Here is a 25,547-nt window from a genome sequence, read left to right as displayed (position 1 = left end):
ACTTCCTTGATTATATTCATTAAATATAACCATTTTAAAAATCATATTACTATATTATTCCCAAAATCATATTACTATATTATTCCCAAAATCATATTACTATAGTAAAATGATTGAAAAGTGACTGTTTCCATATTTTCGAGTTAAAGATTAAATATATCTAGCAAAAAAAATTGTAAACCTAATCCACAAATATATTATACTTGACCAACTAAAAGTGGAGTTAACTACATTCTTTCAAATTGCCTAACGAGACGTTTGATTGAAGGAAGGAAATTAGGATGGAAATAAAATGCAAGTTAATGGGAAAGAAATAGTGTAGGAATAAAGTGGAATTTGAATTCCAGTATTTGGTTTGCAGAAATAAAAATACTAGAAAATTCAATCCCATTATATTTTGTATAAATAAATGAGAATTGAAAGGAAAGTAGTATAAAATCCAAAATGCCATACTTATTATTATTATTATTATTATTATTATTATTATTATTATTATTATTATTATTATTATTATTATTATTATTATTATTATTATTATTATTATAAATGTTGTTATATTATAAACAAAACAATTAAAATTTAAAATGTTTAATTATACAATTCTGTTCATTTTCCAGAAATGAACCAAACACACCAAAATAATTTTCTATAATGCAATCAAATTGGAAATTGAAATGTTTTCTAAAAAATGACTCATTTTCTAGAAAAAAACATTAGTCATTTTCCTGATTTCCAAGCACACCATAACAGGGCGTTTGTTTGGTTGGAGTGAGGGAATTATGTGGGAAAGGAATTGTAATTTCATGGGAGATGAATTACTGGGAATAAAGTGGAAATTTAAATTCCAGTGTTTGGTTTACAGAAATAGAATTACTGGGAATTTCAATTCCAATATTTGGTATACATGGGAATTGAAAGGGAATAAGTAGTATAAAGTAAAAAATGTCCATTGTTGTTGCTAGACATTAATTCTAGGTTAAAAAAGGAAGGGGTAATTTTGACTCATCACTATCTTTTTTTCTTCTTAAAATCCCAGGAATTAAAATACCGGGGGGGGGGGGGGGAGGGGGGGGGGTGACATGGGATTTTAATTCCATGAAAATGAAGGAATTGCAATTCCTTCCAACCAAACTACGGAATTTAATGGTCTTTGGAATTAGGTGGGAATTATGTGGGAAGGGAATTTAAAATCCCTCCAACCAAACACCCTGTAAATTGTGCTAACCTAGTGTTAAATTTGAAAAAAAAAGTTCAGGATTTGTACTATGTATTCCAAATAATCAAAAATAATATTCTCATACTTTTGCAATTAATCATGTAAGCTAATAAATTGTATACAAGGCACAGAGTTTGCAATAAACTGCGAATCTCGCTTTAAATATGTCAACCATCTAAATGAGATTTGACAATAGGAGGTCACACGAGACTTAGCTTATTGATTCAGTAGATAATATATTTAAAAGAAAAGACGAAGATTCGAAACTCCGCAACATCAGTGCCCTTATGTGTACCAGCATTTAACCTTATCTGCTGAGCCACTAAGTTACCGTAATTTACATCCTCTCGCGTGCTTTGTCCGGCTAGGCTGTGGAAGGCCTTGGGGGTTGGGGATTTAACCTTTTGGGAAAAGAGATTTGGCAATAGCTCGACTTTGAACTAATAGGAATCAAGTGTGACTATTGCAAATTAGGGATTCATGGTACCTTAAAAAATGAAGCAACATGGTAAAAATAATGTTGATGTAGAGTTGATCTAAGGTTTCACCAGGCAGGATGCCCATATTTCATCTGCAGGAGGTGGTGGCTGGACCCAGTGCCCCGGGATCCGGCTTCCACCGGGCCTTATGTAAGAATCCCATGTTCGTCGAACCTCGATGAGTGTGCCCATATCGTGATTACTGCCATAATAGTAATGATAAAACTCCATTGGTAAATTCGACACAGAGTCATATGCACTGCTGCCTCCACCTCCATTGTTCCCATGTTCCTTCTCTGAGGAAGAGGTTGTTATTTTATCTTTGACATCATTGTTCCCATGTTCCTTCTCATCTTTAGCATCTTTAGAATCCGGCTTATAACTTTGAGTGGCTTTTCTCGACTCTTCAGCGTTTGCTATGGCGTCCTTTGCAGCACCTGTGCCGGCTGCAGCCATTGCTTGCCGTTCCTCTTCCTCAACTGCAGCTTTAACTCTTTCGAGGAACTTGTCATCCTCCTCTGGGAGAAACCGTCCTGGAATGGAAATGAAATAATAATTTAATATGCTCTCATCGGTGAAGACTGAAGTTAAAATGCCAAATACTAACTTTTAAGGGATCTCGTTCCATATGAACACCAAAGTTAAATTCCTTAGAGATGCCATAAAAGATGTTAAAACCTAGAGAGATAGTAACCCCTCCTTAACCCTAGATCACTAGAGCCCGTACCTTGTTTTTTTAACTTTTGAATCCTGATGGAGCGTAATTCCTGCAACTTCTCCACCATCAATGCCAGCTCAAGCTGAAAACGAAAATTCCCATGTCACTGACCAGATTTTTGAAGACAACAATTTGATGGTGTCATTGCCAACGACTTTATACTATCACAAAACGAGTTAGTTTATGGAAAAGGATATCTTCTGGATAACAGTCCTAAAGATATAATTGTTTCTGGCGAGTATTCCATTACCCCAAAAAAAAAAAACTCGTAAAAAGTTCACAAATTAGACACACTTTTTATATTAGGATTATGAAGAAAAGAACATATCTGCCAAACTCACCTCAGATTCTAATTTTCTTCTCTCCTCTTTTTCTTTTCGCTTTGCTATCTCCTTCATCTTTTCAACCTGCTCACAAGAAGGCCATATAGTAGAGCAACCACATCCAAATACTTGTAGGTAATAAAAACAAAACAAATGAAAGGTGTACATGCTAAAAGTTTAAGCCATAAAACCCATAACAATTACACATTTTATGTGATACTTATGTCACTCAAGAAATTTTCTGAGCTTTTTAATTTTTTTTTTTAAAAATTTTAATGGGTAGGAGAATCACCATACTAGTAATTCATAACACACATAGGGTAAAGAAAGTAAAAATATGCTTTAAAACAATGGCACAAGAAGAGAAAACAATGCAATTCTTGGATAAGAGGAATTCCCCTCTTGACTTTTAATCAATTTCTCCAATTCTGAAAACAAGATATTTTAGTTAAACAATGGAAGATATCCTAAGCAATGTTACTGAGAATTGTATTCTTCTAAGTGAAATATATCAAAAAGACTCCCTTATATAATCTCTTTTTGCTTGAAAAACACTATGGTATAGATGATTGGCTAGGTAACCATTGCGAAGAATAACAAAATAATACACTATCTGGAATTGATGCATTAATGAAGACATTATCATTCTATAGTTTTCTGCATTAACTAATCCATAAAAGTTAACTAGCCATGGCAATCAAGTTTGTCAAGGTATCATACCTTTCTGCAAAAACTTATACTTATTTTTACAGTCATTCTCACAAAATTACGCACAAATTTTGTATGCTCAGATGTCAACCAACTAACAATTCGAGTTTTCACAGGAAAATTCTTACCTTTTGATTAGCAACATCTTTTGCTATCTCTCTAGCCCTCCATTCATCAGCCTCTTTATCAGCTTGCTCGAATCGATCTCTCTCCTGGAAATCAACAGAGTTTTGAAAGTTCCAGTAAAAATGCAGTCACTTTGAAATGAACATAACTTGATTGAAACAAAACAAAAAGGTTTGTAGTGTTAGCACCATTGCCAGCTTCTCTGCAACACGTTTCCTCTTCCTTTTCCTCCAAAGTTTGTTCCTTTTGTACTTGTCCAGTTTATTAGATAATCTCTGAGCTGCGGATTTTTCTTCCCATGGACTCGACTCATCGGCAGCAATCCTAAACGGCTCAAGCTGAGCTCTCAACGTCGATATCAATGCATTCGCAGCTTCCAGAGAAAGCAATTCCTGGCATTTCAAATCAATATTATTAACGCATAGAAACCTGGAAAAGCTATCGCTCGTGGCCGAATTCTCCGAACCCTCAGAATTCCCCTTTACTACATTGTTCGCCCTAATTATCACCTCCAGCTCTGTTTTCCTGTTCAAAAATTAGGGAATAGAGAAATTTACTCATGAAAGAGTAGTTTCCTTTTTTTTATTTTTGAGAGAAATTTAAGATCCGAATTCTACTTACAAAGCTTCAGCGAGGTTGATAGTATCGCGTAACTCTTTGAGACGATCGTGCACATTTGCAGCGTTCCAGAAAGCGGCGGACGGTGGTGGGAACGGCGGCAAGGCGGGAGGTTGCGGTGGTGGCGCTGCGCCGGTATATGGAGATGGAGCTGCCGGATTCATCGACGTCGACCCTAGCCGCTCTCTTTCCGCCGGTAACCGATTCAGAATAATTTAAAACAGAGAGATAAATAATATAATAAAGTTTGAATATATTAGATATAATTGAAAGAAAAAATCAAAAGTCAGGATGGCCGAGTGGTCTAAGGCGCCAGACTCAAGTTCTGGTCTTCGTGAGAAGGCGTGGGTTCAAATCCCACTTCTGACATTCAGTGGTTTTCAACGCCTAACCCGCATCTTTATTTAAGAGTTTTGTTTGTATTTCTGTTTGTGGATCCAAAGGACCTTCTTTCATTTGCTTATTTTGAATTTAGAGCTTTTAAGCATATTGGAAATTTGGGGGAATTTAGTCTCCAAAATTATACATAATTTTCTTGTTCTCTAGATAAATTCGTAAAAAACAAAAAGAAAGACTTCATAATATAATTAATCATTAAGTGAAGATAAGGATAAATATACTCAAGTAGTATACATATAACAAATAGTAGACTTAATTAAGTCAATAGTAACATACGATCATCATATATATATATATATATATATATATATATATATATATATATATATATATATATATATATATATATATATATATATACAATTCTAATAAGAGCCAATAATGTTAGGCTCTTAACTGGAATAAAAAAAATGTCGGTACTACTTTGTTTCTTAAAATAATTGGTTCATAGTATTTTTTTTTTGAAAAGTGGTTCATAGTATTTTGAATTTAGTAGTTTTAATGATTTTTCTTATTTACCCTTTATTATATTATTTTCTTTCTTTAAATAATCTTAAATTCCGTTAGTATAAACTTTATTAACGGAATATTTCGTTAAATATTCCGTTAACTATTTATTACTCTTAACTTACTCATTAATTTCTATAAGAAAGGTCTTAGGTTCGAACCTCATTCCAATTAGAGTTAGCATAATTGTTAAGCATATACTACAAATATGTTAAAATGTATTAAAAATAAAATATAAAATTTAACCTAAACTTTGGTCAAATAATTAGCCCGACTAATTAAATACATAGCATTCAATGATTATAAATCATGAACTTTGATAATCATTTGATTTTCTTTCGTTAAAAAAATAATAAATTTAAGTTCAGTTTTCTTTTTTTCGTTTAATATAATTAATCTTCTTTTGATTATTGAGAACAAAACTTAATATTTCAATTATGCTTTTATCAATGCATGAAAACTTCTAAAGAAATTTAATTGTAAGGTAATTTTTACTATATTATTATAATAATATCTATTGTAACCTTATATTTTGAATTATTTATTATCATCATCTATTGACAGCAATTGTCATTGACAAACTCTCAAAACAATTTGTTTCAACAACGAATGGAAATTAAAAAAAAAAAAAAAAACAATGATTTCATTATTGTGGATGAAAAGTATGTACGCCACTTTATTCCATCGTTATGATGTGGAACTGTGTTCACCTTGTAATGTGGACACAGTTCTATGTTCATAATTATAAAGCAATATATTCATAATTTTTGAACTTCATATTCATAATTATTGAACTCTATATTCACAATTATGGAACTGTATGTTCATAATTACTGAAATATATGTTCATAATTATAAAGCTATATATTCATAATTTTTTAACTTCATATTCACAATTATTAAATCTCTATATTCATAATTACAGAACTATATGTTCATAATTATGTTCACAACTCTATGTTCATAATTATAGAACTATATATTCATAATTAAGAACAGTTTTGGAATCGTGTACACCTTTGTCCACCTTGCAAGGTGGACACGGTTTCACATCATAATTTTCCCACTTTATTGCTCTTATTACTTGAATTAAAAAATAAATTAGTACCTACAACAAAAAATAATACATCTGCATTTAATTAATTTCGAATTAGATGTCTCACAACACATGAAACATGTAGGGAAAAACTACCACTACCAAATATCAACATGTGTGACAGGATAATAGGGCTAGCACCCGACCCGGATCACAAATGGGCATTGACTCAGCATCACATGGGAACCCAACGGGCAGAACTCCAACGGTTAGGAGTTCTAACAGGTGTCACCTTTATTGTCTTTGAAGCCACCATTGATGCCACCTTTGATGAGAGAGAGTTAAAGCCTCAATGCCTCATTCATGACTCTTCATATTCTCTCCGTTAGCTCAGCTCCCTAATGATGACTCTTCATGTTGTTACCGTTAGGACCTAGCATAAATAGAACTTCCCTCAGCTGAGCAGAGGACACTGTATTTTCTATACTGAGACAAAAGCAATACAACTATCGTATTCTCTTATAGCATTATTATATTATTATTACCGGTAACGTTATTACCGTCATTGGTGCTTTCATTGAGAGCCTGAGTCCAATACTCAAGCAGGCTACAACACTACTCTTTTCCTCTTTCAACAGCAAGCCTGAAAGAATGGCGTCCCCTGCCCCGATCACGGTTTACCCCTCCCACGGTTCTCGCAACGTGAACAATGGCAATGCATCAGGTGACCTCCGGGACCAACTCACCAACAATCGCGGAGGGGACCTCCGAGAATAGCTCAACAACGGGAGGCCTGGGGACCTTCGAGACCAACTCAACAATGGAGGGGTAAACCAAGCCGTGAACGGGAGGCCCGGGGACCTTCGAGACCAACTCAACAATGGGGGGGGGGGGTGAACCAAGCCGTGAACCTCCAGGCGACCGCCGATATCATTCAGCAAGCAGTGACGGCGGCGCTAAATCAAGTGGCGGTGGGACTGCAAGGCCAAGTGCCCACGCCGCGGCCCCAGCAAATAGGGGTAGAGGCCCAAAGAAGTGGACCGGCCAGACGACAACTAGGCCCTTCCCAATCTGCGCCAGAACGATTGGGACAGAGGGCGCCCGTGCGGCAAAGATTAGGATCACGGGCCGAGGGGTCCTCTACCAGAGGCCCTCGCCAACACGAGAACAGACAAGCCAAGAGATCACCCACAAAGGAGGTGGGCGAGTCTCGGGAGCCGACCCCACGCCGACACGTTGATGAGTCGGTCCTACGTCGACACTTGGAGGAGCGACGCGTCGATGAGCCGGCTCTGCGTCGGCACTCGGCGGAGAAGCGACGCGCTGATGAGCGGGTCCCACACCGACACTTGGATGGACGGAACGTCGAGGAACCCGCTCCGCGTCGACACTCAGATAAACAGCACGTCGATGAACTAGCTCCACGCCGACACATGGAGGAGCGGCAGCCGGCCCCGCGTCGGCACCCTGACGAGTCGGCCCTGGTCGAGAGGCTGCAGAGAAGAATCGAGGAGTTAGCAAGAAGGGTGGAGGCACGGGAGCAGTCGCCGGAACCTGAGGTACGGATGGCAGCACCATTCTCCCCTAGCATCATGGACGTACCTTTGCCGAGGGACTTTAGGTTGCCCGCCATCAAGGAGTACACGGGGGCCACTGACCCACGTGTCCACATGACGAGGTACAAGACTGCTATGGTAATGATCGGGGCAGGGGACGCCATCATGTGCCGAGCGTTCTTGTCCACACTGGATGGAGCGGCCCAAGACTGGTTTAACACCATCCCAGATGGGTCGATCCAAAACTTTGGGGAGTGATCCAAGAGCTTCCTAACATACTTCTCCGGTAGCATACATCGCAAGAAACCCTTCTCTCACCTCTGTGTAGTGAAGCAAGATAGAGGCGAGAGCCTCAAAGACTTCCTGATCAAATGGAAAAAGGAAGTCAATAATGTCTACGACTTCGACTCCAAGGCGGCGATCCCGATATTTATCCATGCCTTAAGATCAGGGTATTTCCACAAGCAGCTGAACGCTCACCACCCCCGCTCTTACGAAGATCTGATGAGGACGGCTAGCCGCTATGCCGAAGCAGAGGACGTCGACAGGAAGAAGAAGGACGAAGAGGATGGTAGGAAAGATGGGAAGCCTGGGAAAGCTGGTCCGCCCAGCCAGGCACCACTCTCGAACCACCTGACCGCAGGGAAATGCCGAGACCACGAACGGCCTCGCCTGGTCCCCTTGCGTAATTTGACTCCTCTTACCCATCCCGTCAGTGTCATTCTGAAGCAAGCTGAGGAGATGAGAATGGTAGAATTCCCCGAGGAGTGCATGAAGGTCTCCCCAAAGGCAGACCAAACAAAGTACTGCAGGTTTCATAGGCATGCCGGACACGATACGGATGAGTGTCACGCTTTGAAGAGACAAATAGAAGACCTCACCCAGTAGGGCTACTTCCGACATTTCGTCAAGCGATCCAAGCAGCAGCAACAGCCGCAACACAATCCACCAAAATATGTCTGGAGGAATGAGGATGGCACCGAGCCGTCCACCTCAAACGCCAAAAAAAGAGACCACGACCAAATATCTGAGCAGAGTGATAGCGAGAAAGAAACCGAGGTGGCGCCCAGACGACAAAAGAAGCACACCATACACTTTATCTATGGTGGACCTGCAGGGGGCGACACGCCCGCGGAAAGAAAGAAGTGGAGCCGACGGCTATACGTGGGAGAAGTGGCGAGTCTTCCCAGAGAAAAGAAACAGAGACAGGAGGCCATCACCTTCTCTGAAGATGACCTCCCAGAGGGCCCGTTACCCCATCGTGACGCCCTGGTAATTGAGATGGACGTCAATGATGTCATTATCCGCCGCATCTTAGTCGACACGGGAAGCTCAGTCAATGTGATGTATTACGATGCCTTCACCAAGTTAGGGATACTTAGGAACCAGCTCAAAGAAGTACGTACCCCACTCTCTGGATTTACGGGTGATTCAGTGGAGACGGAGGTGTCAGTGGTCTTACCAGTGGAGATAGGCACGAGCCCTAACATTCGCAAACTTGACTTGGAATTCATCGTGGTAAGACTCACTTGCGCGCACAACACCATATTGGGGAGACCGGCATTAGAGAACCTCAAGGCCATAGTGTCGGTGGAACACTTGTGTATGAAGTTCCCCACTCCGAGCGAGATAGGGGTCGTCAGAGGAGACCAGCGAGCGGCCCGCAGTTGTTACGTTAAAGCATGCAAAAAGATTGGCAGAAATGATCTATAAGTCCACACCATCTGTAAGGATGATCGATCGGGTATGGAGCTAGGAACATTTGATTAAGTATTTTCCTTAATATTCTAGTAGTCGTTTGGAACTAGTGTTTGGAAATCACGGTCCGCCCGCTTTGCATTCTGAAATCTTTTGGAATAATATCTCGTGCTTGTGGTCCGCCCATGTTGTTTCAAAAAAAAAAAAAAAAAAAAAAAAAAAATGGCTGAGGGCGCGCCTGAGCCAAGGACGAGGCACACGCCTCGGCCTCCTGGTCGAGGCAGCGCCTCGGCCCAGTGGCCTCGGTCGCGCCTCGGCCACATGGCCTCGGTCGCCTCGGCCACATGGCCGAGGCGCACGCCTCGACCCCGAAAAAAAAAAAAAAAAAAAAAAAAAACGATCGGACGAGGCTACGCCTCGGCCGCGATCAGCCAAAGCGCACGCCTTGGCCACGATCGGTCGAGGCTATTCCTCGGCCACGATCGGTCGAGGCGACGCCTCGGCCACGATCGGTCGAGGCGACACCTCGGCCACGATTGGTCGAGGCGACGCCTCGGCCACGGTCGGTCGAGGTGACGCCTCGGCCACGATCGGTCGAGGCGACGCCTCGGCCACGATCGGTCGAGGCGACGCCTCGGCCATGGTCGGTCGAGGCGACGCCTCGGCCACGGTCGGTCGAGGCGACGCCTCGGCCACGGTCAGTCGAGGCGCATGCCTCGGTCACGATTGGTCGAGGCGACGCCTCGGCTACGATCAGTCGAGGGGTTGGCCGAGGCGCCCGCCTCGGCCAACGCCGAAGTCCGTCTTGGCAAAAAAAAAAAAAAAAAAAAAAAAACACGATCGCCTTGATCGGCCGAAGCGCACGCCTCGGCCACGATCGGTCGAGGCTACGCCTCGGCCACCTCAGCCGAGGCGCACGCCTCGGCCACGGTCGGTCGAGGCGACGCCTCGGCCACGGTCGGTCGAGACGACGCCTCGGCCACGGTCGGTCGAGGCGACGCCTCGGCCACGATCGGTCGAGGCGACGCCTCGGCCACGATCAGTCGAGGCGACGCCTCGGCCACGCTCGATTGAGGCGACGCCTCGGCCGGAGGCACGCACCTCAGCCTGCCTAAGCCGCAGCCCGTCTCGGCCACGATGCCTCGGCCGGAGGCACGCACCTCGGCCTGCCTAAGCCGCAACCCGTCTCGGCCAGCATAAAAAAAAATATTCATGTGTGATTTGGAAAATAAAATCACATACTCGGGATCAATCGGGATTCTGCACGATATCAAACAAATTCAGCTTTACTCCCAAGTCAACTCAAACACATCCGTTGCCTCTGGAGTAGGGGGGACTGGTGACAGGATAATAGGGCTGGCACCCGACCCGGATCACAAATGGGCATTGACTCAGCATCACATGGGAACCCAACGGGCAGAACTCCAACGGTTAGGAATTCCAACAGGTGTCACATTTATTGTCTTTGAAGCCACCATTGATACCACCTTTGATGAGAGAGAGTTAAAGCCTCAACGCCTCATTCATGACTCTTCATATTCTTGCCGTTAGCTCAGCTCCCTAATGATGACTCTTCATGTTGTTACCGTTAGGACCTAGCATAAATAGAACTTCCCTCAGCTGAGCAGAGGACACTGTATTTTCTATACTGAGACAAAAGCAATACAACTATCGTATTCTCTTATAGCATTATTATATTATTATTACCGGTAACGTTATTACCGTCAATGTGCTTGTAAGATAAAGAGTTCATAGCACAACTAAGATCTCAGTCATATACACAACAAGACAAATCAAAAACTTCATACACCATAATCTCATTGCATGATGAATCCTTCTATGATACTACCAATAATCCAATTGCACATGACACACTATCAATAACAAAAAAAAAAAAAAAAAAAAGACATGTACTGAAGATGAAAACAATAACAATGCTACCTAAAAGAGAAATAGAAAAATGTAAACCAAAAATAGTATTTATTTAGACTATCGCTTTTAGACTTAGTACTTAGATTACCGTTATTACAAAGTTGCAAATATTTAATTTTGTGACAGTTATATATAATCAATCTCTCATATATTATCTTGCATTTATATACTTTAAATTACCGATTTAAATAAACAAATTCAACATTTATTTACCTATGCATGGACATCTTCTATATAATAATGCATTGATATACTTTAAAATACTTATTTAAAAATAAGTATTGGGCATTATCTTATTCGCGCAAGGCGCGTAGAAAAACTAGTATATATATATATATATATATATATATATATATATATATATATATATATATATATATATATATGATGAAAAACACTGTCTTTCATAATATTTGGAAGTAAAAATTTAAAGAGAGAGAATTTGAGATTTTATCAGTAAAGGTTCCAAGTTTATGTTAATGAACATGAAATTAGTAGAGATAACTAAATGATAGAGAAGCAATGGAGTGACATGAGTTTCTATGCATGTGATAGACATAGGGCAATGATAGAAACAAAATTCGAAATAATATAATACACATATCATTTTATTATATATCTTTTTTTGTTTTCTTTTAATGAATTTTGTATATCAAAAAAAGTAGTTGAAGTAAACATACAATAGTCAAGATGGTTGAGTGGTCTAAAACATTAGACTCAAGTTATGATCCTCATAACAAAATACTTTTCCAAATTCAAAATTTTCCATTGAAAATAAAATTAACTAATTATTTCCCACCCCTCAAACTAGATGTAAAATTATATCTATAAATAGATAGTGCCCTGTTTGGTAAATAGTTAGCTTATCAGCCAGTTTTAGCTTATTTAATCACTATTAATTATTTGGTTAATTAGCTTTTTGTAGTTGCAAAATGCTAAAATTCAAAAAGCTGCTCAAAGCAACTTTTTCAATTAGCTTTTTGAGAAAAGAAATTATATCAAACAACTATCAGCTAACAGTTAATTTACCAAACATCTTTTTACAATCAGCTAATGTTATCAATTAGTTATACCCTCTAATTAACCCAATCGGCTAGCAGCTAACAGCCATTTACCAAGCATGACCAGTATCTTTATGAATTAATTTCACTTTTGGTTCTGCGATTTTTGAGGTCCTATCTTCTTTAATGCAAAACTTTACATTTTCTCAAATTTTGATGCCTAACTTTGTTTGTTTGTTTTTTTTTTTTTTTTTTTAATCAGTTTTGGTCCTTCTGCCAACTTGACAATAAAATGTTGCCAGGTTTTATATTTTTTGGGATAAAACCAAGTTCTGTTTCGAGATAGATTGGATATCCCTTGATGGGTTTGGATATCCATTCTCTTGGGTTGTCGGACTTCGGGTCTAGCGGGTTTTTCAGATTCTTCAGGTACTGCTCACCCATATATGCAAGCGTTAAACATAAAGCAACGATAGAGATATTGTGCAAAATGGACTTTTTTTTTTCTTTTAATGAATTTTATACATGAAAAATCAAAATAGTTAAAATAAATTATTAATTGTTAAGATGATTGAGTGGTCTAAGGCGCTAGATTCAAGTTTTGGTCTTCATGAGAAGGCGTGGGTTCAAACCCTACTTCTGACATTTATTCCTCTATCTATAAAAGCAAATAATTGAAATCAGTCTTTATTGCACATTGAATGAAAGCAAAATATTCTAAATTTGATTATATTGCTTTATTCATTGACTTTATTATTTTTATTTTTATCAAATTCAGTTTTAATCGGAAATTAAATTTAAAATAAATAAAAGGATCGGACTAAATATGTTAAAAAAAAAAAAAGAATTGTACGTGGAAGAATGTTGTGTTCATTATTGCAGCTAGGAAATTGTGGCAGAGGGTTGAATTTATTTTATTTGCAGCAAGAAATTGAATTGGGTTGCCAGTTGCCCATGATGATGGTGTTTATTTGCATGGTGAACTTACGTGGCGCGCACACACACACACATATATATATATATATATGCAAATGATGTTATTTACATGCATATATTGCATGTGCTCAGATCAAGTGAATATATTTTTTCCACTCCTTAATTAATTTTTGTTCAAATTCCTTTTAATTTGGTCGATCACTTCTGCTGTGCGACTATCTGTCACGTCTACCTTGTTTTGTACTGTCAACTCCACCGTCCTATTGTTTTAATGTAGATTCAAAACATGGTGTTAATTATGTATTATATAAGTATGAAAAGTATAATCATTTTGATTTATTTCTTTATGATCTTTACCAATTAGCATCACAACGAACGTGAAATTTATTGCACACATTCGAGTAGTAGTTGCAGCCTTGCGGGTTTCTTTCCCATCCACACCAAAAAAAAAAAAAAGGTAAAAAAAAGTAAAGTTATCTTTTTTTTTTTTTTTTTTTTTTTACTAATTATTAATTTAAAAAAAAATTATAAAGTTATCTTTTGATTCTACCATTTTTCCATGACGAAGTTTGTCTGATAGAGATGCTGATGTCTTTTGATCTTATTTTGAGTTGTTTATATATTTGTTTCAAATATTTTCTCAATCAATTATCACGACTATTTTATTTTTAAATAATTTTAATATTAAATTTAGATTAGCCAAAGGTTGTGTGATCGAACGGCATAGCTGTGGCCCTCAAATAAGAGGTTAATTTCACATTCGAACACCAGTGTGGGGGCATTGACTCTTTGTACTTCAGTAGGTTGATAAAGTATGTATGAACAGATATTACATTGTAATAGAGTCAATAACATTAAAAATTAGATTATTATAATCATGTTAATTAAAAAATGATGGTAATGCCAAAGACCTTGTGGTCAAACGGCATAACTACGACTCTCTCTAATGGGAGGTCACATAATTTTAGTGAGAGTATTGACTGATCTTTGTGATGTCACAGATTATATTCCTAGAGAACTCATTATTTGAGGGTGTATAATAGGTAATTAAGCCTCACTTTTTTTTTTTTTTTTTTTCAATAGTCCACAAATCACCAATAAAAAAAAAAAAGATATATTGGAGATTAGGGATAAAAGAAACCATGACAACTATGCAGAGAATTTAATTAATAAATCTTTATATTAAATCTGCATATAAAAGATGATGACAAAATATAATTGTGTATATTTTATATAAAATAAGATTTGCACGTAATTAAGATATCATGTCAAACAAGAAATTTATAGCCTAACAGCATAACTTGACCCTCTATCAATATATGACCAATAATATGGGATTATGAAATTCACAAGTAATTGAATTAAAAATAAAAAAGTCAAATATCTTATAGAGTTTAGTTTATCGGTGGCATTAAGTATGATGTTACATGTGTAATAAAAAGCATACCAACTGTCCAAATCCCATTTAATTTGTATACTAGTTCTTTTACGCGCTTTGCGCAAATAAAATAATGTTCAATGATTATTTTTAAATAAATATTTTAAAATATATCAATGCAATATTATATTAGAGATAACTAAATGATAGAGAAGCAATGGAGTGACATGAGTCTATGCAAGTGATAGACATTAGGCAATGATAGAAACAAAATTCGAAATAATCTAATACACATATCATTTTATTATATTTTTCTTTTGTTTTCTTTTAATGAATTTTGTATATCAAAAAAAGTAGTTGAAGTAAACATACAATAGTCAAGATGGTTGAGTGGTCTAAAGCGTTAGACTCAAGTTATGGTCCTCATAACAAAATACTTTTCCAAATTCAAATGTTTCCATTGAAAATGAAATTAACTAATTATTCCCCACCCCTCAAACTAGATGTAAAATTATTTCTATAAATAGATAGTGCCCTGTTTGGTAAATAGTTAGCCTATCAGTCATTTTTGACTTATTTGACCACTATTAATTGTTTGGTTAATTAGCTTTTTGTAGCTCCAAAATGTTAAAATTCAAAAAGCTGTTTAAAGCAACTTTTTCAATTAGCTTTTTGAGAAAAGAAATTATATCAAACAACTATCAGCTAGCAGCTAATTTACCAAACATCTTTCTACAATCAGCTAATGTTATCAATTAGTTATACCCTCTAATTAACCCAATCAGCTAGCAGCTAACAGCCATTTACCAAACATGACCAATATCTTTATGAATTAATTTCACTTTTGGTCTTGCGATTTTTGAGGTCTTATCTTTTTTAGTGCATAACTTTACATTTTTTCAATTTTGATGCCTAACTTTGTTTGTTTGTTTGTTTGTTTTAATCAGTTTTGGTCCTTCTGCCAACTTGACAATAAAATGTTGCCAAATGTTATATTTTTTGGGATAAAATCAAGTTCTGTTTCGAGATAGATCGGATATCCCTTGATGGGTTTGGATATCCATTCTCTTGGGTTGTTAGACTTCGGGTCGTCTAGCGGGTTTTTCATATTCTTCAGGTACTTCTCACACATATATGCAAGCGTTAAACATAAAGCAACGGTAGAGATATTGTGCAAAATAGACTTTTTTTATTAATGAATTTTGTACATGAAAAACCAAAATAGTTAAAATAAATTATTAATTGTCAAGATGGTCGAGTGATATCTAAGGCACCAGACTCAAGTTCTGGTTTTTGTGAGAAGGCATGTGTTCAAGTCTTACTTTTGACATTTATTCCTTTAAAAAACAAATAATTGAAATCAGTCCTCTTTATTGCACATTGAATGAAAGCAAAATATTCTAAATTTGATTATATTGCGTTATTCATTGACTTTATTATTTTTATTTTTATCAAATTCAGTTTTAATCCGAAATTAAATTTAAAATAAATAAAAGGATCGGACTAAATATGTTAAATAAATAAAAAAAAGAATTGTACGAGGAAGAATGTTGTGTTCATTATTGCAGCTAGGAAATTGTGGCAGAGGGTTGAATTTATTTTTGTTAGGAATATAGCGGAATAATGCGGAAGCGAAGAATCGAAAATTGAGAATTATAGAAGTTAATAATAGGGAAAATATAATAAATGACGAAATAATAAAATACTAAATTGGGAGAATATAGAAATATATATATTAATCTCAAAAGAGAGAATTGAAACAATAATATATATATTTGTCTACGTAAGGAAAGCTAAAGAATTAAGGATGGATGATGAATTGATAATTGATGTAAGAGGTGATTTACAAAGCAAAGAACTACTGCTATTTATACATTCACAAAAGAGAAACAAGCGCATGAAATAAAGGATGTACATGCGCATTAGTAGCTACGTGGGAAGACAATTGCGCATGCAAATGTTGAGTGGTCTTAATGGATTGATTTGAGCCACACAAAATTATTATCCTAACAATCTCCACCTTGGATCAAATTCACTATTGAATTAGTAATTGGAACAGTCGACTAAGCTCAAACACTATTTGAACTTAGCAACAGGAAGAACCTCAGAATAGCAGGATGGATCACCATCAGCTTCCTGTGTGACTGAAAGCGCATAAGCAACCATATTGGTTTCATCATCACTAGCATACCTAGCAGGTTTTTTAATTGTCCTCCTAGGACGATCCATAGCAATGGAATACTCTCGCTGTGGCTGGACGAGAGGTGCGATGCTAGTAGATGCATCATCTTTAGTAGTACCATCAGCAGTAGTAATACTATCAATAGGCCTGAATTCAAACTCCACCTTCTCACCAGTACTCTGCGTCTCACCTGTACTGGGAACTTTTCCAAAAGAAAGTAGTGCATTTTCGTCAAAAGTGATATCTCGACTCAGAATGATTTTCTGAGAATCAGGAGACCATAGACGATACCCTTTTGACTCAGAGGCATAACCAAGGAAAATGCATTTGACAGCTCTCGGGTTTAATTTACCCGTATTGGAATGAGCATAAGCAGGACATCCAAAAACTCTTAAGATAGAGTAATCAACAGGATTACCTGACCAAACTTCCTCTGGAATTTTGAAATCAAGGGATGAATGTGGAGATCTATTTACCAAATAGCAAGCAGTAGAAACGGCCTCGGCCCAAAAATCACGCCGTTTCCATAACCCAGCATTAGAGAGCATACAACGAGCTCTTTCCAATAGAGTCCTGTTCAAACGTTCGGCAACACCATTCTGCTGGGGTTTACCAGGCAAGGTCTTGTGCCTGGCAATTCCATTTTCCGCACAAAAGTCATTGAAATCTGACTCACAGAACTCCAAGCCATTGTCTGTCCTGAACTTCTTGACTTTTTTACCTGTCTGAGTCTCAACAAGTATTTTCCACGTCTTGAAAATAGAAAATGCTTGATTTTTATGTTTCAGGAAATAGACCCAGACTTTACGAGAAAAGTCATCAATAATAGACATAAAATATCTACAGCCTCCCATAGACTGGAATTTAGTCGGGCCCCATAAATCGGAATGTATATATTCCAATACATCTTTGGTACGGTGTGTAGCAGTAGAGAAACTAACCCTCTTTTGTTTCCCAAAAACACAATGCTCACAAAACTGTAATTTACCCGTACCTGAACCAACAAGGAAACCTTTCTTGCTCAGGAGATGCATGCCTTTCTCACTCATATGCCCCAGACGCATATGCCATAATTGAGTGAGATCCGCATCAGACATCGATGAGGATACCGCTACTGAACCTGTCACAGTACTGCCATGCAAGACATACAAGCTTCCAGAACGAGAAGCTTTCATGAGAATAAGAGAGCCTTTTATGACCTTCAAAACTCCACCTTCAGCTGTGTACTTGCACCCCAGAGATTCCAAGGTGCCCAATGATATCAGATTGCGTTTCAAATCAGGAATATACCGGACATTGGTAAGAGTCCTGACAACGTTATCATGAGTTTTAATCTGAACACTTCCAATTCCACTAACCTTGCATTGGGTATCATTACCCAGCAAGACAACACCACCATCAACCGGTTCCAGAGAAATGAACCAATCTTTGTGGGGACACATGTGGAATGTACAACCAGAGTCCAAAATCCACTCGGTTTCACTCCGTTTCTCACCGGAGCTAACAGATAACAACACATCACCATCTGAATCACTTTCAACAACACTAGCTTCAGCGGACTTCTTTTCTCTCTCTTGCTTGTTTTTCAGCTTAAAGCATTCAGTCACATCATGACCATGCTTCTTGCAGTACTTACAGGATTTGTTGGACTTATGTCCTTTGGACTTGGATCTAGAATTTTTATTGCTACTCCCTGATTCAAGTGAACGACCCCTTACAGTCAAGCCTTCACCTTTGTCCTCAGACTTAATTTCAAAGTCAAACTTTTCTTTGGACAATAGGTTTGACTTAACACTGTCGAAAGTAAGGGTATCACTACTATTACCATACAGCATAATTTCTTTGAAATGCGTGTATGATCTAGGGAGAGAGACAAGCAATAAAACAGCGCGATCCTCATCTTCAATTATAACATCAATATTTTCCAAGTCCAATAAAATAGAATTGAATTCATCCAAGTGAGATTTAATAGAAGTACCTTCCGTCATACGGATTGTGTACAGACGCTCCTTCAGGCGTAGCGTGTTTGCCAGAGTTTTGGCCATGTAAAGCGTATCCAACTTGGACCATAAATCTGACGCAGTCGTCTCACTTAACACCTCACGTAGAACCTCTTTAGACAGACACAAAAGAATGGTTGAACGTGCCTTGTCATCCAGATCTTCCCAATCTACATCTGTCATTGTAGCCGGTTTCTTCTTCTTCCCAGCTAGCGCTTTCTTCAAACCGTTCTGGGTTAGAACGGCTTCCATCTGAACCTTCCAGATAGAAAAGCTAATTTTCCCGTCGAACTTCTCGATATCGAACTTGGTAACAGTTGACATCTTTGAAAATAACTCTCAATTAAACTTGGCTCTGATACCACTTGTTAGGAATATAGCGGAATAATGCGGAAGCGAAGAATCGAAAATTGAGAATTATAGAAGTTAATAATAGGGAAAATATAATAAATGACGAAATAATAAAATACTAAATTGGGAGAATATAGAAATATATATATTAATCTCAAAAGAGAGAATTGAAACAATAATATATATATTTGTCTACGTAAGGAAAGCTAAAGAATTAAGGATGGATGATGAATTGATAATTGATGTAAGAGGTGATTTACAAAGCAAAGAACTACTGCTATTTATACATTCACAAAAGAGAAACAAGCGCATGAAATAAAGGATGTACATGCGCATTAGTAGCTACGTGGGAAGACAATTGCGCATGCAAATGTTGAGTGGTCTTAATGGATTGATTTGAGCCACACAAAATTATTATCCTAACAATTTTATTTGCAGCAAGAAATTGAATTGGGTTGCCAGTTGCACATGATGATGGTGTTTATTTGCATGGTGAACTAACGTGGCATATATATATATATATATATATATATATATATATATATATATATGGCCGGTTCTGAGTATGTCTAACATATGCAACCGCACAAGGACCCTAATATTTGGGGGGCCCGTATTTAATATATATATATATATATATATATATATATATATATATATATATATATATATATGTATGTATATATAGTATACAAGATTTCAGGTTGTGTAGGGAGATTGTGTCAATTTGTGATATATGTGTGTGTTCTAGGGAGATTGTGCAAATTTGTGATATGGTGAATTTGTGCCCAATTGACAGTTATTTTAAAAATCCCCTCCCAAAAAAGGTATGTGTGTGCGTGTGTTTTCTAATCTCTTGATTCCCTTTCCTACTTTTGGCGGTTCCCAATTCTTAAATCTCAATTGACAAGTACCATTGTTAATTAAGAATGACAATTCTCAATTTAAAATCTCAAATAACCGTTAGCATCTTCGACCCGGACCTTCTACTAATTAGCAATTACCATTATTTTTATTTTTTTATTCAATTTCCAAATCTCAATGAATAATGTGGTGATATTGATGGAAATGAATTGTATATTGAGTTAAAATTGTTTAGAGAGATTTTATCGAAAGAAAAGATATGGGCAGTGGGTATATTGAATTCATTGAGACAGATGAGTTGTTTTCCAAATGCTATTATTGCATATCGAATATTATTGACTATCTCAATTACTACAAGTATGTTGCAAGAGAGACTCCATGGAAGAGTTTGAATTTTCATTAAAAATGAGCTTTTGGAAGAAGTTGATATCGAAAGTTTGATAGATGATTTTGCGTCTAAATATGCACGACGCATGTCACTTTTTAAATAAAATTTTAGATGTATTTTTTATATAATATTTATACTTTGATACATCTTTTTGAACGATTATTGTTTATACATAAAAATTATTGGAAAAAAAAGAATCATAAATTAAGATATTGCACAGGACCTCAATTTTTATTGGAACGGCCCTATATATATATATATATATATATATATATATATATATATATATATATATATGTATGTATGTATGTATATGCAAATGTTGTTATTTACATGCATATATATTGCATGTGTTCAGATCAAGTGAATATATTTCCACTCCTTAATTAATTTTTGTTCAAATTCCTTTTAATTTGGTCGATCACTTCTGCTGTGCGACTATCTGTCACGTCTCGTTTTGTACTGTCTACTACACCGTCCTATTGTTTTAATGTAGATTTAAAACATTGTGTGAATTATGTACTCCGTATTATATAAGTATAAAGTATAATCATTCTGATTTATTTTTTTATGATCTTTACCAATTAGCATCACAACAAACGTGAGGTTTATTGTACACATTTGAATATAGTAGTTGCAGCCTTGCGAGTTCCTCCCACCATCCACACCAAAATAATAATAATAATAATAATAATAATAATAACTTTCCTCCTTTTTTTTTTTTTTTTTTTTTTTTTAAATTATTAATGTTTTTTAAAAATAAAATTAAAGTAAAGTTATCTTTTGATTCTACCATTTTTTCCATGACGAAGTTTGTCTGATAGAGATGATGCTGTCTTTTGATCTTATTTTGAGTTGTTTATATATTTGTTTCAAATATTTTCTCAATCAATTATCACGACTATTTTATTTTTAAATAATTTTAATATTAAATTTAGATTAGCCAAAGGTTGTGTGATCGAACGGCATAGCTGTGGCCCTCAAATAAGAGGTTAATTTCACATTCGAACACCAGTGTGGGGGTATTGACTCTTTGTACTTCAGTAGGTTGATAAAGTATGTATGAACAGATATTACATTGTAATAGAGTCAATAGCATAAAAAAATTAGATTATTATTATTATTATTATTATCATGTTAATTAAAGAATGATGGTAATGTCAAACACCTTATGGTCAAACGACATAACTATGACTCTCTCTAATGGAAGGTCACATGTTCGAATTTTAATGAGAATATTGACTCTTTGTGATGTCACAGGTTATATTCTAGAGAATTCATTATTTGAAGGTGTATTATTAAGCCTCATTTTTTTTTTAATAGTCCACAACTCACCAATAAATAAATAAAAAAATATATTGGAGATTAGCGATAAAAGAAACCATGACAACTATGCAGAGAATTTAATTAATAAATCTTTATATTAAATCTGCATATAAAAGATGATGACAAAATATAATTGTGTATATTTATATAAAATAAGATTTGCACGTAATTAAGATCTCATGTCAAACAAGAAATTCATAGCCTAACAGCATAACTTGACCAGCTATCGATATATGACCAATAATATGGGATTATGAAATTCACAAGTAATTGAATTAAAACTAAAAAGTCAAATATCTCAATAGTTTAGTTTATCGGTGGCATTAAGTATGATGTTACATGTGTGTTATAAAAAGCATACCAACTGTCCAAATCCCTTTTAATTTGTACTAATTACAACACACACATTGTGTGAATAGTCTGATGCCCAATGCGTATTTTAAATTAGTGTTTTAGAATTTATCAAAATATCATTCGGTATACTGACGTATATCAATCCAAAATTATCAAATTTTTCATAAAAGTAAATATTTCAAGAATGCACAACTATAACCTATGGCAGAAATGTTAGATTAACTGGTGCAATAACAATTTTAAAAGGAAACACCCTCATTGGATACTACCATAAGCATAGTTTTTGCAACACAAAACCACTACAAGAAAATTGTTGATTAGTGAGAGGTAAAACCGTCACTAAAAATTAAATAACCATCATAAAAGACTTTTAGTGACGGGAAATTTACCGTCACGACCCGTCGTTATTTCTTCTGAGGATAAAACCAAATAATGACGGGATATGATACCATCATTAATAAGCATATAGTGATAGTGTATTTACCGTCACTGATATGTTCTTTTTGTGATAGAAAATCCCGTCACTAATATAACTACTCACTAACATAATTTCCCCTCATTATATTCTTTTAATGATGGTGAATCCCGTCATTAATATTACTATTTGCTAACCAAATTTTTCCTCATTATATTAAATTTTACCGTCACTAAAACTAGGTTTTTTTTTTTTTTTTTTTTTTTTTTTTTTTCTAATTTGGTATATATATTGTTGCTTCTCGATCATTAAATATTAAATTTTGTAATACATTTTTATCGCTAATCTACATTATGTTCTAATTATAGATATTGTATCGGTAACATATATAATTTTTACCATAATGGAATCAAATTAAACTCGATTAATATGTTAAAAGATTTCATCATCACCGCTAAAATGAAATATTTCGCACAACTTTGTAAAAACTATAAACAAAGAAACTAATTATAATGAATAACCATAGTAATGTATCTGTTTGCTATTTTGAAAGGAGAGACGGTACAAATAGACATGATTAGTTTATACAAAAGCAACCCCCCAAAAAAAAGTCCAATCCGCTGTACTTCATACAAAAAAAGTTTACTTTCAATGTGGTGTTAGGTATGCTCTTTTTCATCAATAGCTTTGCCACCTGATAGATAAAAATAGCTGTATAATTGCATATATAATAATTGCAGTTAATAAATATCATGCATGCACTTTCACAATCAAATGTGTATAATGAAACATTTAACCCACAATTCAATCAACCCAACCACATAGATGAAGGGCCAAGAAAAATGTAGTGTGCAATTCAAGTTATATATTCTCATATAAAACTCACAACTCAAGCTAAATGACATTCATCAAACTTTAACTACAATCCTCATAGTAAAGGAAACATATATTTCATATCAATATAGAGTTAATGTATATACATACATATTTCATTTAAACAAATGAAGTGAACTTACATCATCCAAAGCCACACGGTTGCTATACATAATAACCAGTGTTAGAAGTAACCTGCATTGTAATGTAAAATATAAGAATATTAGTTCTTAAAAGTTGTCTGTACATAGTGCCCCAGAATTGCCCCTTTAGGCTACAAAATTCCTTAGCTAAATCAACAAAAGTGCCATCCTCTAAACCAAACATCAAGCACTCACACCTCAAGTTACTCTACCAAGAGCCGGCTGCCAAGCTGTTTAATCAAGCATACACAACATGCAACTCAATCATACTACAATCCTTACCCTACACAAGGTGTGAGACCGATGCTTAAGAGTCATGAATAGAAATCAATACAATCTTTACCCTCCACCTTCCACCCTCAGGAGCCAGACCAACCCCTCTCATGCAGAGCTCTACATTTTTACAAGAGGGGTTCCCAGAGCTTACAACCAGAGCAATGATCACCCTCAAGCCACCCACAAAGAGCACACAAGCCATAATAATAATAGTAATAATAGTAATAATAGTAATAATAATAATAATAATAATAATAATAATAATAATAATAATAATAATAATACACATCTAGATCCATCAAGTCATCTAACAATAATTTTTTCAAGAGCCACAACTTAGTTAAATTGATATACTGATAAAAGTGATAGAAATGTTTATTTTACCTTAATACTAAAGTCAAAAGAAACAATGTTCACATCTTGAGTTCTAAGCACCCTGCAATGATAAAATTGTAGTCATTTTGTATAAGGAACTCAAAAAATAATATAAGTTAGTTACGTTATATAGTAAGCAAAATTAAAGGTTTCTCTCCATTAACTTTATGTACCTGTTGAATATCATCACCGGTTGTAGTTATAACTGATGGTGAATCTCCATTCTCTATTCGGATCAACCTACTTTCAAATATATCTATGCGCCTCTTAAGGTCACGATTTTCTTCACCCTTTTCATAGAGTTTAGCCTCTAGCTCTTTGATATAAGTAGATTTACTGTCCTTAAAGTTTTTCCGCTTCACTCCACCCCCGTAACCATATACATGACCATAGCGTTGTTGTCCAAAATGTTTTTCAACAACTTCAAGGTTTGAAAGTGATGGATTGGACTTAATAGTCTTCACAATTTCATTCTATAAAAAGTTTACAAAAGTCAAAAGTATATCAAGATAAAAATGAACAAGATCAATGTAAAAGGGCTAAATAATGACACTTACATATTTTTCTTCTTTTTTTGTCCCATTTAATTTTTCATTTTTGCTTCTAGTCTTTAAGAAAATTACTCCCAATCAGGTGGTTGTGAATCTTTACCTCCCTATATAAGTTGAGGAAAAAAAAATGTCATTCTAAGTAAAAAACTTCATAGATAACTAGCAGATAAGTGTTTTTTTAGTACACTTTCATATATGATTTCTATATGTGGCTTACTCCCTGTGCGATGAGGCATTCCCATATATGATACATACATATTCTTAGTATTCTGCTGACTGATTTTCTGCATGACTTTCAAATGTAAGTGATTATTTAAATAGAAATATTTATTTATAATATGTAAAACCATCATTACCATATCAACATACCTTAAACTTTTCTGTCATAAATTTGTTAGTGATAAGCCACTTCCAATCTTCAATATTTACTCCTGGAACACTTTTTAAAGCTTCAATCTTACTTTTGCAAGGTCTCACAAATTTTACATTCAAATGTGACCTCCAATTTGTCCACAAAGTACACATATGCTCTAGGGTATCGTCACGATATGATTCAATATTGGGGTTATCAAAACATTCCTATAACAGTTTGAAGGAAAACATAAAACTATTAATTGGCATGATCCATGCTTCCTCTTGTTGCCACTTCCGCCAGATCGAAATGAATTCTTGATTTGATGTAGTCCCCCTAGTGGCCTAGTATGCTTCACTGCAATTTTAGTGCCTTGACGTAGTGCACCTTAAAAACAGAACCAAATCCTCCTTCTCCAAAAAGACAATGATAGTAAGCATAGTTTCTCATCAGTGTTGAATATATA

The 25,547-nt window shown here is 35.9% G+C and overlaps 1 protein-coding gene and 1 non-coding gene across 2 annotated transcripts; one reads left to right on the top strand and one right to left on the bottom strand.

Annotated features, from left to right (window-relative positions):
- Window positions 1–1,277: 1,277 nt before the first annotated feature.
- LOC109178638 (U11/U12 small nuclear ribonucleoprotein 59 kDa protein) lies at window positions 1,278–17,235 on the bottom strand. The gene is made up of 9 exons (XM_019328173.1): window positions 17,224–17,235; window positions 9,165–9,169; window positions 9,012–9,017; window positions 4,192–4,370; window positions 3,759–4,095; window positions 3,573–3,656; window positions 2,755–2,820; window positions 2,423–2,495; window positions 1,278–2,228 (listed from the first exon to the last, which is right to left on the bottom strand). Exons 4-9 carry the CDS (start codon window positions 4,350–4,352, stop codon window positions 1,753–1,755), a joined length of 1,197 nt encoding a protein of 398 aa, XP_019183718.1. The 5' UTR covers window positions 4,353–4,370; window positions 9,012–9,017; window positions 9,165–9,169; window positions 17,224–17,235; the 3' UTR covers window positions 1,278–1,752.
- Window positions 4,474–4,557, top strand: TRNAL-CAA. Its single transcript has one exon. It is a non-coding gene; the product is annotated as a tRNA-Leu (tRNA).
- Window positions 17,236–25,547: the final 8,312 nt, after the last annotated feature.

Source organism: Ipomoea nil, unplaced genomic scaffold (genome assembly GCF_001879475.1).
Source record: "Ipomoea nil cultivar Tokyo-kokei standard unplaced genomic scaffold, Asagao_1.1 scaffold0865, whole genome shotgun sequence".
NCBI classification, from domain to species: domain Eukaryota; kingdom Viridiplantae; phylum Streptophyta; class Magnoliopsida; order Solanales; family Convolvulaceae; genus Ipomoea; species Ipomoea nil.
This window is presented reverse-complemented; position numbering and strand designations above follow the sequence as displayed.